Source organism: Taeniopygia guttata, chromosome 9 (genome assembly GCF_048771995.1).
Source record: "Taeniopygia guttata chromosome 9, bTaeGut7.mat, whole genome shotgun sequence".
In the NCBI taxonomy this organism is placed as follows: domain Eukaryota; kingdom Metazoa; phylum Chordata; class Aves; order Passeriformes; family Estrildidae; genus Taeniopygia; species Taeniopygia guttata.
In genome coordinates, this window is record NC_133034.1 from 7,678,069 (window position 1) to 7,702,328 (window position 24,260).

Sequence of the window (24,260 nt, forward strand, 5' to 3'; positions counted from 1 at the left end):
AGAGAGAAAGAGAAAGCAGAGTGAAAGGCAGCTCTGGAAAAAAGTAAAATTAAAAAAATCATCTCAAGCTGTAATACCACACATGCACCATCAATGAGGTGTCATGTCTGCAGGAGAGAATAGGAAAAGGGAAAAGCTGGAACATGGCCAGGCAAGAGATGATAAATTTAGACACTTGCTCTGTGACACACATGGCTGGTTTATAACTACAAAGACACACTGCCCTCCTGCAAGGGGATGGACTGGGTGTGTGGGGAAGGACAGAGCTCCCTTGCTCAGTGCATGGCTGGGCACAGTACTTATCCAGCAACAGGCTATTGATAAGCTCATTTATCAGATCACTAACAGCTCACAGAAATGGATTTAGCAGAACGGGTTCCATACACGTTACTCCTGTTCAATCATAATCTAGGTTTACATTGCACACAAAGGTCTGCAATACTCAGAAATGCCAGGGGATCTTAACTGTTCTAAGGTTTGATCTGTGCCCACCCTCAAAGCTTAAACAGGTAATTACAGTTTTCATTTCAGGTTCTAAAAACAAATTATCAGATTTGGCAGCTACTAAGATTGAGCGGGTTTTCTTACACCAGAAGAATAAAAGCAGATCGGAGGCTTCTGTTCAATTTTCTGATTAAACAGATTTTTAAACTGACTAGAACTTCTTAACTTGGCAACTTCTTCTGGTAGATAAGATTTGGAGTTTGCTTTCCTTTTTTCTGATTCACTACTCATTTTTCCTAGATCTCAGTACTTATACAACCTTCACATAACAGAGTGAAATCCTAACAAGGCCAGAGTTCTAGATCTCTATTTAATGGAGGTAAATAATGATGTAAAAACTCAAGCACTGGGGAACTACTCTGCCATAACAAGGCACGAGATGTTTTTAAAACACGTGTGCAAAACAGACTCTGTAGCTCATGTAGCCATAACCTGTCTGTCCTGTCACTTCATGCCACAGAAACTCCAGTGATTCCAATAGTGCTTGAGCCTGAGTTCAACTACACTGAAAGGAAACTTCATTCTTGTATGGTTTTATTTCTTTACACTGGCACTTATAAAGTTTTAATTTTGTTTGACTTCCAGTCAGAATCTTTGTGGCATGAAGTGCACTAGGAAATGCAGAGATCTGCAACAAAGGCTTTGAAATAAGGTGGGGAAAAAAAAAAATCACTCAGTTTCCTTACCAACATATCCTCCAAAAAAAACTTCCCTAAAAACCAAAATTAGTTCTTAAGTCTCTCCTACTTCTTCATTAGAAGTTAACAAAACCAAAAATCCTTTTGCATTCCTATTTAAGTTGCATGTTTTGGAATTTTTTAACTCTTAGACTGTAACATACAGCCTTTCTCCTTCATATTCAACTCAAAATAAGGCTGTCTGCAACTCCTCAGTCTGGACCAGGCAATGCACAGGTGCCATCAGTGGCAGTGGCTAAGTGACAACAGTGCCTGTATCCACCCATAGCAGCAGCCTGATGCTTCTAGGCTGGCTGGGAAGAGTATATTGGAAATTTCCAGTGAAAAGTCGTTGACAGCCCCTACTCTACTCAAACTGCACTTCTGGGGTCACTCTAAGCATTATTTAAATGCAGCACTTCCAACAGTAGGATCAGACACTCAGCAACATGGCCAGTATTTTTCCCCATGGCTGTCACAGGCCTAAGTTGACAGTTCAAATCAAAGGGCCTTCAACGATTCAGGTTTCCAGATGTGATGACTACAGATCAATTCTTACAGCTAATGTAGCAAATGCGGTTAGTGAAGAAGAAAAATGAATTGACTGGTGCTGACACCAAGAAAAGCCCTCCAAATCATGAAACATACCATTTAAGATCCTTGAAATGATAAACTTTGATTTTTAAATACAGAAAATCTGTAGCAAAAATATTTGTTACAACAAACTTTGGGGGCTGTCAACAACTGCCATGAAACTCCATAGTTTCCTTTTTTTTTTTAAAAGCCTCAGTGATCTTTATAATACTGTACAATGTGTTTCACCTTCAAGAAAGACCCCAGATTCATGACAAGTACAGATAAATCTGGCAATACTACAAACTCCATTAGTTTTATTTTATTGTATCCCAGCTTCAGACAGAATTATCTCAATCTATTTTTTCAGCTATCCCAGCTACTGACAGGTAAGATCCCAGGTATTCCTATTATGCATCATATTTCAAAGGACAGGGTTGGTGCTTTTTAATCTATAAGCCAATGTAATTGATACAAACGCATGTGAACATGGAATGATGAATTAAAATTTAAAAGTAGTAAAATAAAAACAAACCAAAAGAGTAAACAGAAAGAGACAGAAAGGATTATATACACATATTAAAAAAGAAAAAGAAAAGAGGTCTTTGAATAAATATAACAACACAGAATATCAGCTGCAGCATTTTAAAGGCAGCTCTGGAACACTGGGAAAAAAAAACCTCCCAAAATGCCTTGTTTAACCCAGTAGGGGCTTTCAGTTGACCAGAGCTAAGTACAGTAGCAGCTCTCAGTGAAAGGTATTTCCTACCTTTCCCTGAACGGCACAGAAAAAAAAAAAATCACTCTAAATAGAGTTAAGGAAAAGTGATGTCTTTGCACAATGCACATCATCTGAGTTCAAGCTAGTAGTGTCTTCCCCTTACGGTGTTTATTCAATAGATATCACAAACCCAACCTGTGGTTCTTACACTAGAGGCTGCAAGAGACGCTCAGTTCAGTACTCACGAGGTTTAAGTTAGTCCATATTGCTGCAGGAAGTGACCTGCGGAGGGGGAGCATGAGATGACACGATCTCACTCTTTTCACGGGAGAAATGTACAGTAAATGCCTAAAATAGACACAGGCTTTTCTGTATCATAACAACAAGCAGTGACCTCATCAGACACAAGTGTACAAATCGAATCCCAGTGGAAGGATTTGTCAATTAGTTATTGGGAAATCTAACTCTTTGCAGGTAAAAGTTTAGGAAAAAAAAGAAAGAAAAATAATCAAAACAGGCCACAGATATTAAAATAGATGTGTAAAATGCACTGAGTACTGAAATTTCTGCTCATTTGCAGCAATTTAATTTTACACCTCCAAATACTTACCTATATAGAAAATTTACAATTGAAATCTCCTCCTTCCCCACTCCCTTGAAAATACTATTCATTAAAGCTAGCCTAGTCTTGGGACAGAAAAGATACCTTATGAAATCCAACCTTCTAAGATCAGTGAACTAAATATGCATTTTATTTGGTATGAATTAACTGTGTACATAGCACTAAAAACTTACAAAGTAATGTATCTCTAAGTAATAAAGTGGTCCCAATTATTTTAAAAGAAATAAATAATAATTTATAAAAATTCTGCATTTGGGTTGGTTTGCCAGTAAAGTTCTAGAAAAAACAGCAACAGCATACAAGGCAAAGTAGTTTTGCAGCAGATTTGCAACCACATTGTCTGATTGAGGCTGTGAATAATTGAAAAAAGCAAACAAGAAAGCCATACAGGAATCTAGTATCTCATCCAGTTCTCTACAGCTTTTTTTCTGTGGTGAGAGAGGTTGAGTGCAGTGAGAAGGCAGAGTTTATAGTGAATCTGAGAATTTAGCCTAACTTGGAAATAACCAGAAATCGACTCTTCACACAAGTAAACAGTCTTGTACCAAGCTCAGATATATTCCCTGGCCTAGTTTGCAAAAAGAGAACCACAACTATACTGAGGAGTAAGCAAAAAGGATTGCTAAGTACTTCTTTATGCCAGCTCGGGTATTTTAGGTATGAAGGGGATGTGCTCTATATGCTGGAAACTAGCACAGCAAGAAGACAGCATTCATCTCTGTTTGCTTAAGGCATCAGTTACTAATATATAGATACTTCACTCTCCCTAGAATAAAACAAACTTAGTAGGAGAATCTTAAAACCATAAACATGTATTTTGAGAATGAAGAATCAGGCCTAAAACCAACCAACAACAAAAAATGCTTAAAATACTATACCTCAGCTTTTCACTCCCAAAACCACCAAGTGCATAAAACCATCCTTATTTAATAATGACATCAGTCTAGCCTGAGACATGTATTAGCACATTATACAAATAAATAGAATTTAAAGTTGACTGTAGTTCACTATTTGGAGTACTTTAATAAAACAACATTACAATTATTCTGCTTAAAAATGTATTTTTGCATCATTACTGTATCTTGCAGCCCACAGGAAAAGCTTTGTAAGTGCAAATCCCACTTCATGCTAATTAGGTATTTGACTTTATGGAACAGAAAGGTCATATCCAAAAAATACCAACCCACAAAAAAACACCAACAAAACAACAACCCTCATTTAAGACAGAATTATTCAATTCCTTACTGAAACCAATGGCAGCTGAAAAAGAAAAACACCAATGCTGATTATTTTTTGCTAATTCTGAAGTATTTATCCACCTTGCCAATTTTGAAATCTTAGGTTCCAAAGTAAACATTGTAATGATCTTCTGTATTAACCTGTCAACCAAGTAAGAACAATTTGATCTTGCCCCTGTTATTTTGCCATTTCTTTAAGGTGATTTGCATCATACAGCAATACAAACCTTGCAGGTAAAACTGTTAATAGCTGGTTTAAGTGCATTTTCTGAAATATATTAGAATTACAAAAACAAAGTTAGCACATTCCCAATAAAGCACTGTTAATTTTAACTGCAGAGTCCTTTTCATATATCAGAATAACACCAGAAGAGAGAATTGTTATGTTGTTCAAAGATCCTGAGAACTTCTTGTACTGTGCAGTGCCAAAACCTACGGTGTGAGCCGGCACGTAGCATTCTGTTTTACTGGCTGTGGTTTAGAAATACAACTGCAGAACCCGGGAAGTATGAGAAACTTAACAGCCCCAAGAGTTGTTCAATGTTAGAACTTGTACACAGAAGTAAAAAAAAAGCAAATAGCAATTGAGGCTCAAATCCATTTCCCCAGTCTACTACAGCTGTATGTACAAATGCACAACACCAACCTTCTGGAGGGGAAGCAGCTACAGAGCTCCATGACAAACTACAGCCTGAGGCTGCACACACCCAGGAAAAAGCACTACAGCACATCTCCATAAATGTGCTCTACAGAATGAGGGCAGGAACATCCAAAGATGAGGAACACTCAGAATCTTCATTTGTCTGCAGCATTGCATGAGATGCACAAGTTGCCTTCAATTGAGGACAGACTTGTTTATATTGTCCACACTTCCCCCTGCCTCCAAATTAAGGACATGTTTTATTCCTTTGACAAGGACCTGAAGGCTCTTCATCTTTCTTGATGCAATTAACTGATTAGGATGAACTCTTCATTAAGTCCCCTTCCATCCCAATCCCCTTGCTGTTCACCTACAAACAAAAACACTCACTTCTAGATGATAAAAAAACCAAACACTGCATTGTCCTTGTCTGACTTGGGCAAGATAAAAGAGCTCTTCTTACACCTTAAAGGTTAAAAACTGTCACAACATTTCAAGTGCCAGAGATGGACATTAGTGTCATTTAGGTATAAAGCTAATGTCACTTATATTTGATACACTATATAAAATCTCTATGTATCAGATTATTAGCAAGCATTAAACAGAAAACGAATCCTATTCCTTATTCTGACATCACACCTTTATCAGTCTGTTCCAGATTGCCAGTACTCATGTTCTACAGACTAGCTGTGAAATTTGACAGGACTTAGGAACTTCAACAATTAAATTGTTAGAATTCATCTGTAAAGTGCCCATGGCCTATAAAAACACCTGAACATTTATTTTTGTGCAGAAAGGCACAGGCAACAAGAGATAAAAGTGTTGTCAATCCAAGTTTTGATCTTTCCAGCACAAGTCCATGACCATAACTTAGCTCAGTTGCCTTTAACTCCTCCTTGTTAATGATTCCAAAGCACAAAATATTCAAATCAAGCAACAAATATTTGTATCTGCTAAATACACTGAAGTTGCATCGCAGATATAAAATAGGAATTATTTCTATTGCGATGAAAATACATGAGAACTATGAGAAATCTGCTCTTCTGACTCTTTAGTGGCAGAGCAAACTTTCCATAGACTGGGATATGAACCAAGGAGGAGGGACTGTTACATATAATTTGCACAAATAACTGCAGGCACATTTCTGAAAGACAAAAATAATTAAAATATACAAAGCTGTAGCAGAAAGTGGTGGTAAAAAAAACTGATTAGGAAGAATTAAACCAGAAGTGAGTGCAAACACTGTGTATAGCTTACAGAGCAATAAGTTACTGTTTTGAAAGGCTACATTTTTCATTTCACAAATTTACAACTGAAAAAGCAGGCATGCAGGCTTTCTAGAGAAGACTGTTCACACACACTGTTATTTATCACTTAATGCAGTTTCATGCATATATTCTCCAGAGAGCCTGTTTAATGACACACCAAGGCAGATAACCACTAAAACGACATTATTCAATTACTGAGCATGTTCTGTTTTGTTGGGGTTTTTTTTCATATTTATTGTCACCTCTCATTTGCAGATATGACTGTAGGATGAAGCTAAAAAGTTACAGATCCTTACCTGCCACGCCAGCTGAAATCATGTGTACCTGGGTAGAATCTGGATTGAAAATATTGTTCAACTTTTCCTTGCAATTTGAGTAAGCAGCAAAATATATTGCTCTAAAATTAGAACAAAATTCAAGTTATATTATGTTTTACGTTTCAAAATTCTCAACGAGCAGCAACATTAACTTCACTGACTGAAGACTATCTTGGGCTAAAACTCCCTTCCCCAGTAAAGAACTGCTCAAGGATTAACTCTTGCAAAGTAGTGGGGCTATTCAAGGAATGGAAATGAAGACTCCAAACATGACACTTGAATTTGTTTTTTCCACAAAACAGCTCCAATTACCAATTAGTGAGGGTAAGGACAGATAGTTTGAGATATAAAAGTGATTGTTGTGACACTAGGAAGTTCAGCCAGGGAAGAACAACACAGAAAAAAAATCAGTAGTCTTCAAAATTAATAACAGAACAAATTTCCTCTAATGGACCTAAACTCATTTCAATAGCAGGACAGTTTGAAGAGAACTACCAAGTATGTAGCTTCTTAAAAAAACCAAACAACATTTTTATTATTATAGCATTTAAGATTTAAATGTTGGTAACTTGATGTTATAAAATATTTATACTTTAAATGCTAGAACAGCTGTGAAGCTGTGATTCGCATTTTTTTCCTGCATTCTATATTTATAATAGACACTGATTTTTGTCTCTGAACACACCATGAAAAATGCTGTAAACTTGTGCTACACAAATCTGTGAGCTGGTATCCAAACAAAGCTAGGCGAAGTCAGCAACCCAATTCAATAAATTATGAAAAATGGGTGTTTTCACTCATTAAAGCAAAAAAAACTTATTTTAAGCACATATAAACCTCACATTTCAGGTTCTAACTCACTTGTTTTAAATCTACACACACCCCTCTGCAAGAGAAAAAAAGGAACATGCCACTTTTCCCAAGCAGAACATTAACCTCATTAGCTGTGCGAACATGTTTTTCTTTATTACAAAGAAGATAAAGTGCTTGCTTTATGGGTGTAATTTCTAAAATGGAACCTGAACTCAGTTAAGTACACTGGATGTGTTATGAAATATGCTTCTCCACAGCTTATTTAAACAAAGAGCTGATGTTAAATCCACTTAGCTAATGCTTAATTGAAATGAAGTGCTGGTTGAAGACAGAATCAGCCAGAGGGAAATGAAGATGTGCTTATAAATAAGGTTTACACACTACATCAAGCAGACATTTTAGCAAGCTAAGTATTTCACCTAGGGGAAGAACCTAAGGGAAACAGAAGATTTAACATATAATTAACTCAAAAGAAATAGATTTTGTTTTTCCAGCTGAGGATATTCTCCATGGAAGATAGTCACTTATGCAATGGATCCCATTCCTGGGTAAAAATTGCTATTAAAGTGACATCAATATTGAAGATTTGATAGAACAGACTGATCTATTGTATAAAAGTACAGGCTCCCCAGACTAGGAAGTGCTGATATCCTGTAGGTGTCAAGAACAAATGCTACTAGGTTTACTTCAGCTTTTCCAAGGGGCAGTGCTAAGTCAGTGATCAGAAAGCACCTCTGATATTCCTATATCCTTAAATTTGCTAAAATAAAGATAACCTAATTATTTCATTAACTTTTCTTCTTATTTATGCAGAGGATCTAAAAAACATTACCTCATCAGAGCTAAAGTTCAGTTTAGTAGTATTTTTCAGAAACATCCAAATACCTCAAACCAGTAAAGTTAAGATAATCTCCAACTGAGTGTACAGGAGACAGGAATGTTTTCTTTTCAAACAAAACAAATAAACAAAAGCATGGCACTAAGTCAAGGAAAGAATAAAACCTTTGTGGAATTTATTCCCTCTGCATAAAGGCTTTTAAACAGAAGGAAAAAAAAAAGGACCAGGAAACAACTTCAAGTATCCTCATCCAGGCCTAAAGAATCTATTACTTTTACACAGCTTTGTTTCTATACTCTTCCCATGTATTCTACTATTTTTGGAATGGACTTCAGCTATCAGTTCTATGTAAGGATAAATTCTAACTCTGGCATAAAGTGCTCCTCTCTCTGCCTGCTAGCACCAGCTGAGGAGCTGAAGTATTTGTGCTGATGCAGAGCAACAGACAACAGCAATAACACTGCCAGCTAGATCAGATTTACATCCTCAGCCCTACACTGCCCCAGTACCCTTTGGAGCCCAGTCCACTGCTGGATCTGCTTTCTCTGGGACAGCTGGTAAGTCTTTCCTCCTACCCAGTGTCTCACCCTTTCTGAAATTTCAGAACAGGCTTCCTTCTGCAAGGGAGCACAAGGCTGTGCTTCACCAGAACTCAGGAAGGAAGATCCAGTGTTTTGAGGCTATGGTCACATAATTGCTTCCTGAAAATGATGGATTAACTGAAAGCTAAGTCCATCTTTGTATTAACCAAGATCCAGACTTGTAGTTTACATGTGCAATTCCTGAAGAATTTTTCTTTTTAACTGGACAAAAGATTGCATAAGGAATAGCACACAACAGTAAATACTATTACAATAGCACATAGGATAGGAAATGCTGAGACAGCTCTGGTGTACATAAATGGCTCAATTCCTCAGGCAAAAAGCTACCCCAGGAACCAAAGGTTACTTGCTGCTAATTAAGTATTTACAACTGCAGATGCAAGACTTGTTTCAAATACACATTAAAGCTTCTAATGTATTTCATTTATTGTGCATGTGTGTATTTACCTGGAAGGAGCAACCCCAACTAAATTAGGACCCAGCCCTCTGAACAGAGAACGAGGACCTTCATTTTGCAAGATCATCCTAGAAAACAAGAAGACAATACTGTAACACTCAGAGCAAAATTAAGGAATGCACTAACCACCAAAATTACATCATGTGAAAAACTTTCATAGTAACTGACAGTAATACAGTGTGGAACACAAAGAGAAGAGTAATTTCCTAGAATTCCTAGTATTAAAAATTACATTATTGCTCAACATACTATGAAAACCATAAACAAAATGCAGAAGTAAGACTTGAGATCTCAATACAAATTTAACTTATATACAGGAACACATACAGAGTTGTACAGAGTTGTCTGTTAGGAAGTTAAAGAAAGTGTCCTTGAATCAGGGAGAAAATACTAAGCATGGAAATGTTCCCATTCATGTAGATTGTTCAGGAGGCAAAATACTTTATTCTACACTACACTCCTTTCACCACACTTCAGCTCCCAATGTTTGTAAACTTTTTGAGTGAGAGGGCCAGGGAGCAAAAGGCAGGAGAGGAGAGAGACTTCAGAAGCCCAGTTTCACTCAGTCATTGCTGTCTGAAAGCCACTCTGGAAGATGTTGCTCTACTGCCTACCCAGTAGAGCCAGGGACACCTTTGGCAATTTATTATCTCCTCCTTTCAAAGAGAAGCCTCAGCATGGCTCTGCATGTGCTACCCCAGTGTGATTCCACAAGACTCCAATAGGGCAGTTTCATGGCAGAAGTTTTTATCTGTAAGGCTGCTATACTATTTGTCCTGCCTTTCTCATACCCATACAATGCTGAAATCCACTAAATATTCAACTAGAAGCCCATTCTTAGCTACTTTCTTTAAGACTTGATGATTATTTTGACCATAGCAAAAGAAAGTTGAAAACTTCAATGTGAGAAGTGACCCTTCCTAGAGGCTGGCAGGGATTCCCTCCTATCAGTTCCGAGCTGTTGCCTGTGTGCTCCTAACCAAGCACTGCTGCTGGGCTGTGGAGCCAGTGGTTTTCTGGCTTTTGATTCATTCCACGGAAGACAATCCTTACCTAGCCATGCAAGGTAATTCGTTGATAGTAACTGAGACAGGAGTGTGACCCATGCAGAGTCACAGCCACAATAGAGTCCTCACATCTCCCGTGCCATGGCTACTACAATCACAGCTCAGGAAAGACTGCTTGGGTGGCAGCAGGGCGTAACCTTGCCCATTTGTGGCATTTACAGGAAAGCATGATACAAGAAGCAAGTTGAGACTTCAAATAAGGCATTATTAGTCCTTTAGTTTTGCAATATGAATCCCATATAGTTGCGGAATTTAGGAAGAGCTGAAGACCTATGCAGCACAGTACCCTGGCACAGTAAAAGATTATGCATGAAAATTCAGTTCTAGTGAAATCAGTCTGCCCCATAATCTAGATGCTAATCACATTAGTATTTTTACAAGCATGGTAGGACATGGGAGGAAAAACAAGGACTACCTGCATCCCATTACTGGAAATTGCTCTAGCAATTACTTTAGAACCAGATTTAAAGTTAAGAATTAACTACATTCCCAGATGCTACAAAACAGAGCCCTGTGCTTACTGATTTAGAAATATTGGCCTATGCACACAAATAGTTCTGTATATTTCTTCTTTAAAGAGCCATGCAGGTTAATGACAAGTCAATTACTCAATAAAGCCTTGTATAAACGACAATTTTGTTTGGAATTTACTCTCAGAACAAACAAGTGAAAGTAATCTATAGCATTAAAGGAGATTCTGAGACTGTTCCGACTTCCAGATTTCAATAGGGCTGATTCACCACTGCTCTGCTGCTAAGTCAAACTCAAAGTTTACCTTTGCTTCCACTAAGCAAAAATAAACCAGTGGTTCTGCAGTTACCACTGCTATTTAGGAATACTGACATTTAATGTGTCTAGCAACATCCCAGCTCTTTGTCCATAACAATCAGCTATCTTTTCACTATGTAGGCAGCATCAGCTGCTCCACAGCAGTTAACTGGAATACTGAACACACACTCAAAGACACCTTGGAAATACAAATTATTTGGACCTGTCACCATGAAAGCATTTTTATGCCTTGCAATGCTGAACCTAATTAACAGGATCTGTATCCACTTAAACCACTACTACCACATCATGTGTTACACATGTATATATGCACATATAACTACACCTGTATTCAAAGCAACAAGAATCTAAGTGTCTTCAAAATTTAGGAATGAAGTTTACCAGGTCAATTTGCTTCTTTTGGATCTACAGTCCCAGAATTTGAAAGAGCAGCAAAGAGCTAGAGAGGTTGCAATAGACAGGATTATACTGGAGATAGTTACTGATGCTCTTTTGCATTCAGACACCAGCTGGAGGAGTGCCAGAGGTGGCACTGAGAATAACACACAAACTTTTTGCACTAAAGAGCCGATGCCAGGGCCTGCACTTGTTTATTGAAAGTCATTAAAGGCAAATCCCTGGTTGGAAGAGCAGGATAAGTGCTCCATACAACCTCAACCGACTTTCTTATGTCACATGGAGAGCCTGAGCTGGGAGGCTGGTGAAATTTCCATTATCAAGACCTCAGGTTTAAATTGTGCAACATGAATGATGAGAAAATGTAATATGATATGCAACACAGATATTTAAGAAAAAAGAATTTGCTTTTGTTGCCAGCAAATAGAGTCACCTGTTTTTGAGTTTGTTTCCTGACAGGGATGCCTTTCAAGTCACCTCCACTGATGCTTAAGATGCAGAAGTGATTCTACAGCAGCCAGTTCACTGAAATTCTGACATAATTTGCCTGAATCACTCTGCTTTTAGACTGTGTAATGTGAGTCTTGAGCACTGCACCAAATTTGCTATGACACAAAGCCTGGCAACTATGAGTCAAAATGACAGTAAGGGCATGACAGTGACAAAGGAACACAGTTTTATTTCCCCATAAACAGCCCTGGTCCCTTAACCAAGAGTAATTATGCCCTGCACATGTGTATTTTTATTATCACAGTCCACTGCCATGTCATCTGGGATTTTTCATATTTACTGTATTTAAAGAACTTGAAACCCAGGCTTTGCATCTCAGCCCTTTGATAATGACCTGAAAGAAAACACATCTAAGCAAAGAACAAAAGCAGCAGAAGAGATCCATTCTTATATTACAGATAAACAGGACATGCAAGAAGGCAATTGTTAAAGACAACCTAACAAAACAAACAAACCCTACCAATGAAGTTCATCATAAGCTACCTCTACCTCAGTCTGAATTTGCTTCCTGGGAATACAAAGTTATTTTCAGCTTTAGGGATGCATTTAAAGCATAGTAGGCTTCTAGCAGAGAAGCATTACAGAAACACATCTATTGAACCTGCTATTCATTAATATACATTTCTAAACAGAAAATAAATTCATAACCAAACACTCAGAAAGAAGCTGAAGCCCTCTACTTCCATCAAGAGAAGCCACTAAGTCAAGCAGATCTCCTTGCTGGTCACAATCCAAGCCTTTCCTTCCCACATACCTTTTCCCAACATGTTCACTCATCAAACCCTGAAAAAGGAGCCATGAAAAAGGCTCTGAACCCAAACTTTCATGAAAAGAAAGATCTTCCATTCAAGGAGCTATTTGATTACAAGCTCCATTTAAGAAAATCCTACGCTCTAACCAGATTAAGTTTAAACTCTACACTTCAACTACCAGAAGGGGTTCTCTACAAACTACTTCTTACTAATTAATTAAGAATAGAAGACAGAAATTGTCAAGACTCAACCAACTTTCTAATGCAAGAAGCAGCAGTTCCCTCCTGTAGGAAATAGCCCTTCATCCCCAAATACTGAAGGTACCTCCCCTCTGCTGAACTGGCTAGCTTGAGTCCCCCGGGGAAAAGTGAACCCTTCCTATGGGCCATACAAGCAGTTTAACTGTAGCCTTACAACATTCCTGCTGGCTCCTGAACTACACAAGCACTGCAAACAAGGAGATGAGAGGCAGCCCCCATTCAGTGAGGCACTACACAAACAACACTGATCACTGCAAAAGCCAGCCGTAGCTATTTCTTACTAGCTCTAAAAGAATGTTACAAGAAATACACCAGAAGATAATCAAAGGCAAAAACTGTGTGGATGGTGAAAGTTGAGACTAAGAAACTGAGTTAATTTTAATTGCCTCCAAATTCATTAACTTCTATGACTTGGACACAAAACAGTTTGAAAAAGTCTTATACTAATGTTTTTTTCAGGATGAAAATGGGAGTCTGGCACTTAAGTGTTAGTGAATTTTGGAGACGCAGTTTGGAGATGTGAGCTGTAAAGGTACACATGCTCTGGCTACTTCAACATACAAACTCAAGCATGAAGGACATTCAAAGAATTGGAAACACAGTTAAAAGGCAAAATATGGAAAGTCACCTCCTGGCAGCATCATGACAGACATAAAAGTCTGAATCTTTTATACAGATTTTGATCTCCTCCCTCCCCAAAATGAACCCAAACCCTTGTGCCAGGTACACTCACTTCAGACAGTGGAGAGGTCCAGGAGAAATTCTGGTTACTCGGTTGATGGCAGCACCATTCAGAGTGTTGAGATGAACTTCAGAGATGTACAGAGTCACAGAGGAGGACTGCAGTCGTGTTTTTACAACTTCCAGTGGACATGTCAGAATTGCACCAACAGTACCTCCACAGCTGCAAAGACAAACAGCACCATCATGTTTTTAAGAGAAAAAGAAACTACATTCATATAGAATTGATATTATAGTCAACATAGTCTCACTGCAAAAAGTAAAGAACCAATAGGAACATGTGTTGAAATTACAGTTATTTGCCCTTGAAGGCAAGCAAGATGCTAAGTCAGTTTGCAAACCCCACAACTTGAAGTGAAAATTTAAACAGACAAAATATAGTGAAGGTGCATAGTACACACTGTTCAAATCAGTTCTGGAAAGTAGCTCAGTAGCTTCAATGTTTAACTTCTTATGGTAAATTTTAGCTTTTTTTTTTTAATGTTTAGTGTCCTCCTGACCACAAAAAAAGTGCCAAAAACTCTTAAAGGCAGAAAAGATTTATGCACTATGCACATAGGACTATGTGTAAAAATTGGTAAAATCTGTGGTGTTGTAAATTAGTAACATCTTCAAAAGCCTGACTGTATTTTGGTCATTGTACCATGAAAGCAGTGATTGTCCAAGTGCTTCCCAAGCCCTGCCCACTTCAGCAAGGCAGAGCAAGTACTGTAGAGTAGAAACTGCAAAGCCAGAAGAGCTCATGTGCCTGAGCAGGTGAAGACTTGCTGGGTTTGCTTCAGTCTGTCCCCCATTCCTGAGAGCGAACCAAGGCAAGCCATGCACAGCTTGTGCTGACAGCAGCTGCTGCCCTTCTGCTCAGCCACAGCGCAGCCAGAACACACCGCCCTGCCCAGCTCTGCTCAGAGCCTTCCTAGGCTTCTTCAGAACTCAGCCTAGCTCTGCAACTACAGCCTTGGAGGGAAAAATAGCAAATCCACAAATTTTGAGTTCCAAGACAGTCTCTTGAATCCCTTCAGAGATCAGTACTCTTAACATTGTTAAACACTTCTTAAAACTGTGGCCAGGACACTACCTATGTCCTTTAAAAAAAACAAACAATCCAACCCAAAGAAGCAAACCTACATTCTAGTTCAAGTATTAATGCTAATACAGCTCAGTTTGAAATCCACTAACACATAAATAGTATTTGTACTAAAGTCAAAAGGCCCATATTTGCTTCCTGTGATAAATATATATACTAACATATACATAACTAGAAGAAGTGCTTGATTCTGACAAGATAGTTATAAGCTATTTTTTCCTAACACAAGAAGCTCAAACATCCCCAAACTCTTTAATAAGCTATAAGCCTGTTCAAGTAATTTTAAAATGTTTTCCAAAATGAAAAAGAGAGTTGAGTCCAAATTAGGAGTAATAGTTAAGACTCAAGATACCCTATAGATTTTTACAGGAGGGTAGTCTGGTGACTTCTACCACAGAAAATACCAAAAATACAGCACTGCATCTGTTTGTGAACTGAGAGTAGAGCTGCCAAGTAGAAACTTGATGTTCACTTAACACTCCATTTAAACCTAGTGACCTAGAGGTATCCTATTACTAAGCCTAAAGGCATCCTGCCCATCCCTAGCTCCAACATTAGACTGAAATCTATTCTCTTTCAAGGTTTGAGGAAAGATACCGAATTTCTTTGCCAGTCTGGAAAAAAGTGTTATCACAGGAAGATGAAAGACAGTCTTTCAGTGTTCGCTGCACACATGCATTTACAGCCTGACACAGACATCAGAGCAGCCTGCTCTGAATAAGCAATTCACTTACTTCTAACAGTAAGCTACGAATAGACTTATTTTAAAATTAAAAGTTGCAGAAAGAGTAGATACGCTAGTATTTATTTTAGCCAGGGTTGGAAACAGTAGGAGCCTGAAACGTGAAGGTTCAAGACAGGAACAGCACATGAGCAGCACAGGTAGGTCAGCTCCCAAAACAATTTGACCTGAAGCGCTAAAGTTCTGAGACAGACAGAAAGTTGTCTGTGTTTCCTGCAGTTCAAGCCAGACCCCACTCCATGGTAACATGCTTGTGCAGGCAATGAAGGAAGTTGGCTTTAGAGTATACTTCCTTTCCTGCAACCCCTCTATTTCTGCTCTCCTTGAACTTACTCTCTTGAAAGCTTTTCTGCATTTGATTTTGGACAGGTTACACAAGAACTTATTTTCAAGCAACAGTAATCACAAGAGAAACCACAATGTATGATTTATTTTAATTAGATTAATGCGATGGAAGTAACACAAAACCTTGACCTGCTTTCTTGAATAGGGCTTGGAGTTTGCAGCCCTTAATTGACCCCCTCCCCCCGCTACATCAGAGCAGAAAAAGTTTCCAAAGTTGAAGATTAACACTGACAAGGAGCTCGTGCCCTGCATGCTCCCCTGCACCACACCCAAATCACAAGTGATGCCTGACTGCAGCACTTCCAGCAGAATCCAGGGTGTATGGCCAGGCAGCCTTCACTCAGCAGCGGATTACTGGGGAAGAGGGCTCATACACAGCTACTCTGTGCTTGCTGGTTTTGTCACTGGTCAGTGACAGCCAGCATCATGCTCACATGCATCCTAAAGAAGCAGCAGATTCACCTGCCTCCCTTTAAGAGCCTTTTCCTGCACCACATTCTGCCATTCGAGTAATTTCAAATAATAAGCCCTCTTGGCAGTTTCTTGGTGTCGTGTTTCTTTGGTTCGGCTTTTCTTAAACAATTAAAGATGACTCCACTGAACCCAAGAATATTTTCAATATTTTCCACTAACTAGTGGAAGTTTGATGAATTAAACTTCTTCTCAGTCCCTCATCTTCAAGATTGCTCAAATTTCTTCTTGCAGCTGAAGAAAGCAAAGAAGTTTTACAGTGCTGTGTGATTCTGTAATGTGAGTCTTGGCAAAATCCCCAATTTCTACTTCTGTCAAAGTAACAGATCACTTTCCCAGCCTTCAAAAAGCCCCATATAACAGAGACAACATCTGAAACTGAAGGAGTGAAAGAAGTGTCTTGATATGTTGAGGAACCAGAACTTTCTCAATGGTCACAAGATCCAAAGAGTTTTAATTAAACTTCCAAACAAAGGCATAATCCAGTAACTATCCTGACTTGTCTATTTCACTTGACCTTTAAAATAAACACCCCAAGGTTTGACAAAAATCTGTTTATGAAAAACTGTCAATAAACAGAACTTGTGGGTAAACAAAGAAGAGAAACAATTAAAAATATGCACTCTGTACAAATAAGCAACTTCTAAGAAGCACAGCAGCTGCTCTGTTAGAGCATCAAGGACAGTGTATTTTACTTAGAAATGTATTTCCAGCCTTGCTTATTTAACTCACTACTGGGAATACCACCAGAGACAGCAACGTTTTTGTGCTCCAGTCCTGGCAGGTCAATAACAGCCAGCCACCAGCTCCAGCCTACAACAAGTGCTCTATAAATTGCCAGCAGATTGCTGCCACCTTTCCTGCTCCCCTCCTACTGGTTCAAATTGAGGGGAATACTTTTAGTTTGTGGTTTAACACAAATTAGGAACTAGAACACTTCAGAAAAACATTTCTTAACAGTTTGAAAAATAGGAGTTTTCTTCTCAATAATGCAGGTGTGATTTTGTAAACTACTTCAGAAATTTCTACCACCTAAAACCACTCTGGGCTTGAGTTTCTCCAGTCATGCATGCACCAGGCCCCAACAAGTGTGACTTGTAGGAACATTTACTAATGTGTAACTTTTTCTCCAGGATTAGATGAATTTCACCTGCTAGAATAAGTAGGTGAACACACTCCTGCTGACACAGTATAAATGGGAAGTGAAGAATGGCAAATCCTGAGACATTCCTATGTCTGAATGCTTACTGCAGTTTCCAGTGAATGCTATTGAGAAGATCACTTACCCATTGTCTCTATCCTAAATGTGATAGTTGCCTCTAATCATTGTTTACTACAAGCCTTCTTCAGCTTTAGCACCCGAGTATTAAACAAGCTTGCAAAGCTGACTTTCAGCAAAAGTACCTTGATCATAAAAGGGCATGAGAATCCATCTGTAGGCTCCAAGTAATTTGAAAGACAGAAAAGCAGAGATCAGTAGGTAAATTCACAAAAATATACACATAGGTTAAAAAAGGAAGACTAAAATCCCACTATTAATACAGTCAAGCTAGAGAATTAAAATTTCAACTTGAGCCTTCTGGTACAATTTAAGAGACGTCACACTCAATGGAACAAGAGACATGGACATCACAAGATGTAGTTATGTGCAGGATCACAACAAACCTAAAAGAAAAACAATAAAACTAAGAACAGTAGTCTACTTGACATTTCTTGGACTGAAGAGTCTAGGAAGATGGCAATGGTCTCCTAAACTAAGAACACTGCTCCTCTAGAAAGCATATATTGGAAAGAAAAAAAAAGCCCAACAAAAGAAGCCCCAGCTACCCACAAAACATTTAATTTGATCCGAACTGGCGATTTAGAAGACCATCATCCCACTGGTTTAACAGAAATAAGCCTGGAACTACTGGGCTTTAAATTCTGCTAAATGTGTACAGCTCTGACAAACATGCTCCTCAGACACACCTGCATTATTTGTGTGACACTCCAAGGAAAAAAATACATGCTTCAAAAACCTAAACCTGTTTGGCACTCAGATCCCAGGTTCTTCCAGACGTAAGAGGAAATAAGAGGAATTAAGAGGAAAACTTTCCTCTTAGTATTGCAAGGTTAAGGTATCTGCTAAGGAGCCACTGCCCTCGTCCAGAGCAGTTGAGCATCTTCTACTGGGACCTTTCAGCCCTGCAAGTACCAACAGAGACAGCTCCAGCATGGATTCAGCCACTGGACTGTCCAGAAATACTCTAAAGCAGACTGATATTCCAAATGCCAGTGTAGCCTGACTTTGAATTAACACTCTCAGTGCACATTATTTAATCCCTTGAGATAATGGTGTATTTTATGAAATAAAAGCCATGGCTGCCTAGTGCTAGTTTCAGATTCACCTTTCACAGTACATTTGTAACCACAGCCTCAAAGACTTAAAGATAAACCTTGACCCTCTTATCTTTGGTCTACATTAATTAATGTATTTTACCAGCTACTTATCTTTCCTGTACAAAAATGAAAGTTCCATACAAACACTGGCTGTCAAATGAAACAGCATGTAAACTGAGCTCAAAATTCTGTCAAAAAAACAAAAAATCCAAGCCATTTACAAACAGAACAGAACTTTTTCCTCTCTTCATCAGTTACTGCAAATTCAAGTCCTGAGTCTATCAGTAGTTTCATGCACCAGAGTAACTTTCACATTAACAAAGTTGCAGCTTTGGATATTACATTTATATTATCAGTCTTCAGAGAATATAGAAGGGCTTTAGCTAGTACAGCTTTCAGAAACAGCATTCATCAACCCTGAATTTTCAGTGTTTTCCCTGTATAATACTGTTCAACTAGAATACTAGCAGCCACAAATCCTTAATCACTCTACTCACCAGTAGAGTTCCAGTCTTTGTTGGAACTTAAAAGTGCAAGTTAAGCTCACATCCATAAACTACAAATACTAATCAAACTCCCGATGTCTAATGAAGAGTGTAAAAGTAAAACCCTCCAATGTGCTGCCACATAGAAACTTACAAGTGAAAACAGGAAAAACACCACCAGGGGATCAAGCATCACTGGGTTCCATTACCCAAAACAAACACCAAAATGAACAGTTAGCTTTTATCAAGAGATGGGTAAATCAATATTTACAATAACATTTGTATTAAGCAAAAACAGCTCAAAGCATCTAGAAAGAAATGAGAGAAGTACCAGTGGCACAGTTTCTCAAGTACTGACAGCAATTTTCACGCAATTTAGTAACCCCATGGAGCAAACCCCAAGCTTTAAACAAACACTGTCTTATTTCACACAAAAGTGAATCTGAATAAAAAGATAATCTAAAGTTTGGACAGAAAAGCACTAAACTCCTTCTCACTTGTTCTGAAATACTTCCATGGTTATGCCACAAATGTATTTTAGGACAGAGAGGAGCCAAGTGCTTGGCAACTCAGTTATGGCTCAAGAGGCTCCTTCCTGAAAAAGCCCCCATCATCACAATACCTGCTACACATTATTAACAACCCTCTGAAATCAGAAATCTCTTACCTTTACTTCATACATTTCAGCAGTACCTTTCTGATCTTGCTGAGAACTCAAACACTTAGATTAAATACATTTTCTGCACCTTCACTGTTTTAGCCACTGTAGGGATTTGCTAAGAGCCTCAGACAGAGTATGATTACATTACAGACCAACTGAGACACTTCTATGATCAAGATAAATAAAGAAGCTCCTCCCTCTACTTCCTCACACATTAAATTAGAAAACAGCCAAATTTCTGCAGGAAATGCCAAGAGTGAAGAAAAGAAGCAAACCTGAGACTATCCAAGTGTGAAGTCAGAAAAGCAGCTGTCCACCTCCTACCCCAAACCCCTCCCTCTGCTGAGGAAACAACACCCACAGAAATTCACTGCTCTGATTGAAGTTTGTATGATACACAATTACCGTTATAAGCTTTCTGGTAATGAAGAATAAATAATGAAAATCTGAACACTATTTTTGTAGCCAACACCTGAATTTTCACTGTATGGTTGCAAGGCAGTATATGCAAAACATACTAATATTTCCTATAAAGCAAAACACTAAGATTTTCTACTACTTCTTAAAATGAGTCTAACAGCCATAACTTACTACTTATACTAAAAATGTTGATCTACATCCTACATTTCAATTACATGACTTTTTAATTTAAGAATTAAGAATGTTCAACTGCATCCTTGGCTTAGAGTAAAAGCACCTGAGTTTCTTGGTTTAGAGTAAAAACACCAACATAATGTCTATAGTGACAACAGCTATTTGACTAAGTGGGGGGAATAAGAGAAGATAACAAAAAAACTCCATACAGCCTAGGCAGCTACAGAGACATCCCAGGATAGTCGCCTTTATATTACTAAACAGCAATGTCATCTGTCAAAGTTTCACTACAGAAAGCAGGAACTGAAGAATGAACTTGAATATTTAAAAAAAAAAAAAAAAAGAGAAAAAAGCACCAGCAGATAGAGATAGTCATGTTGTTTTCATGGAGGTTCTGATGCAACTTAGGGCAAACAAAGCTACAAAGCTTCCTTCCTTTTAAGTTTCACTGAAAACTAAAGATCACTCAAGTGATCTGCAGTGCACTACACTTGCAAAGTCATGAGATAACCCCGGTAAACTCCTCTACTGCAAAATGTGACCAAATACACAGTGTTAGCTTGGCTGAACTAAGGTTATAGGAAACGTGTGGCTCACACTCAGCCTTTTCCTCACAGTACAACCCCTGACCCAGTTGGCCAGCACATACCCATCGACCAGACTGCTCTGCAATAAATAAGAATGAGCAAACTGAGCAATTCTCACCTGCTCTCAAGTTCCATGTTTATAAACCTGTTTCTGACATAACAATAGAGCAGCACAGTTGTGCTCAGTAACCTCCCCTGTGCAGAGCTGTCAAGCTGAAGAGCTACAATCAGGGACCACTCTCAGAATCCTTAGGGACCTCTGCAGGTCATATTGTCTGGTGTTCCTGCCAAGCTAGGGTCACCTGGAGCAGGTAACACAGGAATATGTCCAGGTGGGTTTGGAATGTCTCCAGAGAAGGAAACCCCACAACCACCCTGGGCAGCCTGTTCCAGTGCTCTGCCACCCTCAATATAAAGAAGTTCTTGCTCGTGTTGAGGTGAAACTTCTTATGTTTTAGTTTATGGTCTCTGCTCATTGTCTTGTTGCTGGGCATCACTGAAAAAAGCCTGGCACCATTCTCTTGGCACCTCTTGGAGATATTCATATGTATTAATGATATCCCCTCCCAGTCTCTTCTCCAGACTGGACCAGAAAACAAGCCCAACTCCCCCAGTCTGTTCTCATAACACAGACAGATGCTCCAGACTCCTCATTATATTTGTATCCCTCTACTGGACTCTCTTCAGCAGCTCCTGATCTTTCTTGAGCTCCTGCTGTTGTTTTTCTGAATGCTTACAAGGATGCAAAATCTGCAGAAAACAGTACACACTACTACATCTTGGGCCTCCTGCTGCATAACCACTCTCCTCTTAAACAGGGTGCAAGAAATCAAGGGGACGATAAAGCTCCCACACAGGCACTAGATCAGGTGTACAATACTTCAAAGTGTGCCAGAAGCAGAGAAAGTACTGTCAAGCATCCAAGTTACTCAGAATCAATACACTATTCTTCTACCTCAAAGACCTCAGGTCAGAAGCAGCAAGCTAATTTTTGTCCACGAGGAGCACAAAGGGAAATCACAGCTTCAAGCTCTCTCATGGGATGCAAGGTGTGTCCTCTATCACTTCTCTACAGTCATGCTCACTACCCAAATACACTATTACAACCAAGCCCAGCAGGACCGCCAGCTTTCCCTTTTAAGCTGGGTGTCCTTCTTCCCACCCTGCCCCTGGAAGAGCCACAGGCTTCAGAAATACAGCCCAAACATTTTGAAACCTAAAAACATACATTATGAAACTTCATTAATAGCTGTGAAGGTACAAAAGTTACCTCAAACCTAACTAAGGCTAAAACCTTTTATTTCTGAGTACGTTCTTCCCTCCCATTTCTTCTGCCTTTGTGGCGGGGGAGCTGCATGTGCCCAAGCCGCACCAGGAAGCGCAGCACTCACGGAGCATGGCGCAGACACAGCGGCCCCGGCAGGAGCGTGCCCAGCGGGCACTGCCAGCCCAGCCCCGGCAGCCTCTCCGTGCAGCGGGGAGCCCAGGCACGGCGGGCCCTGCGTGCATCTCCACGAAAACGCCAGATAAGGGCCAAACCCGGGAATTGCGATCGGAGAGAGGGGCGCTTTTACGGGAAGCCTCCACCCCCGCCTCCCCACGGGCCCGCGCTCCACCCGTGACATAACGCAACACGCGAGGCCGGGCCCGAGGCGGCTGCGGGCCCGGAAAGGCCTCAGGGCACGGGGCGGGAGGCAGAGCGCGGCCCCTCTCTGCTCCCCGCGGCCCCTCGGGCACGGAGCAGCGGGGCAGCCCCACCGAGATGTCCCCAGGCAGCCGTTCCAGGCCGCCCCCGCGCCCAGGCCGAGCAGCGGCGGGCACGGGAGCGGGGCCAGACCCGTAGCCCAGGGAGGAGAACGGGCAAGTGCAGGAGCAGCTCCCGGGGCTTCACCTACCCGCCAGCAAAGAGATGCACTAGGGTGTCTCTTTGGCTCATCCTCGTCGCCTGCACCCGGGCGGGAGGAAGGAGGTGCCGGGCGCTTCCGCCCCCCACTTACGGCGCCGCTCCCGGCAGGGCTCAGCATAAATAGGGGCGGGCCGGCTCCGCCTCCCGCCGCCGGCGCGGCTCCGCAGGCACACGGGCCGTGAGGGACGCGGGGCCGGGCCCGCCCCTGGCCGCAGCCGCTGCAGCACCCAAGTGCGTGGCTATGAATATGTATAATGAATATTCATGATACCGCAAACAGAGGCTGCTATTGGCTGCGGCGGCGTGACGTCAGCGCAGACACGGGGCCCACGTCGTGAATATGCAACGAACCTCCGTGCCCGCAGTTAAACAGAGGCCGCCGTTGGCTGCGGCGTCTGACGTCAGGCGCGCGCTGCCTCATAGTGTGGGGCGAGCGGCGGGGCGGGAGCTCCGTGAGGTGGCGGCGCCGCGGGTGGGGCGCGGCTGTGGTGGCACTGTCCCGGTATTCCGCTGCTGCTCCCGGTGCTGCTCCCGGTGCTCTGGGGTGACCCTGCCTGAGCACGGAGGAAGAACCAGATGCCGCCTATGGTCCTTTCCAACCTGACCCCTTTTGTTGCACCCGCAGCTGCTGGGGCTGAGAAGGTGACAACCAGCAAGTGCAGAAAATGTGGGGAAAAGGGTATGAAAAACAGCCCCAGTGTCCTCAGCACCCCAAAACAGCAGCATTAGTGAGGCGTGGGGTGGCCTTAGTTTTTGTTTGTTCTTACTCTTGAATTCTGGGTCATCCCCTCAGCTACTGCAGTTATCCCCTGTCCCCAAAGAGGCACCCAAACACCCTTGGGTGTTCCTGGAGGGAGGATCCTGGCCCACTGAATGGCTTTCACTTTGGTTTTCCTCGAAAATTTAGGGATTAAGTGATGCCTGTATAACTTAGACCAAAGTTACAAGGTGCTTATATAGCTTGAGTTATAAGATATCAGTATAACCTAAATCATGACTTTTTATATATCAATATAACCCAATATATCTATGTAACCTGATATCAATATAACCTAAATAATGTCTTTTTATATATCAATATAACCTGATACCTATATAACCTGACTCAGCTCTTTATACCTATATAACCTGAAGTCACAACTTTTTATACAATGCAATGGCTAATATATGGTTCACTACTTGCTTAATGCTGAATAGACAAAAAAAGAAAAAAACCTTGCC

At 40.4% G+C, this 24,260-nt stretch overlaps 1 protein-coding gene across 1 annotated transcript in view; it reads right to left on the reverse strand.

Moving 5' to 3' along the window:
• Positions 1 to 23,270, reverse strand: part of SLC25A36 (solute carrier family 25 member 36) — a 30,633-nt gene extending 7,363 nt beyond the window's left edge. Inside the window, exons 1-4 of the mRNA XM_002197611.7 lie at positions 23,029 to 23,270; positions 13,778 to 13,948; positions 9,261 to 9,338; positions 6,540 to 6,640 (exon numbers count right to left, since the gene is read on the reverse strand). Of these exons, the coding sequence (XP_002197647.1) occupies positions 6,540 to 6,640; positions 9,261 to 9,338; positions 13,778 to 13,948; positions 23,029 to 23,069 (391 nt within the window). The 5' untranslated portion in view covers positions 23,070 to 23,270. The remainder of the gene's footprint in view (positions 1 to 6,539; positions 6,641 to 9,260; positions 9,339 to 13,777; positions 13,949 to 23,028) is intronic.
• Between the last annotated feature and the right edge of the window lie 990 nt (positions 23,271 to 24,260).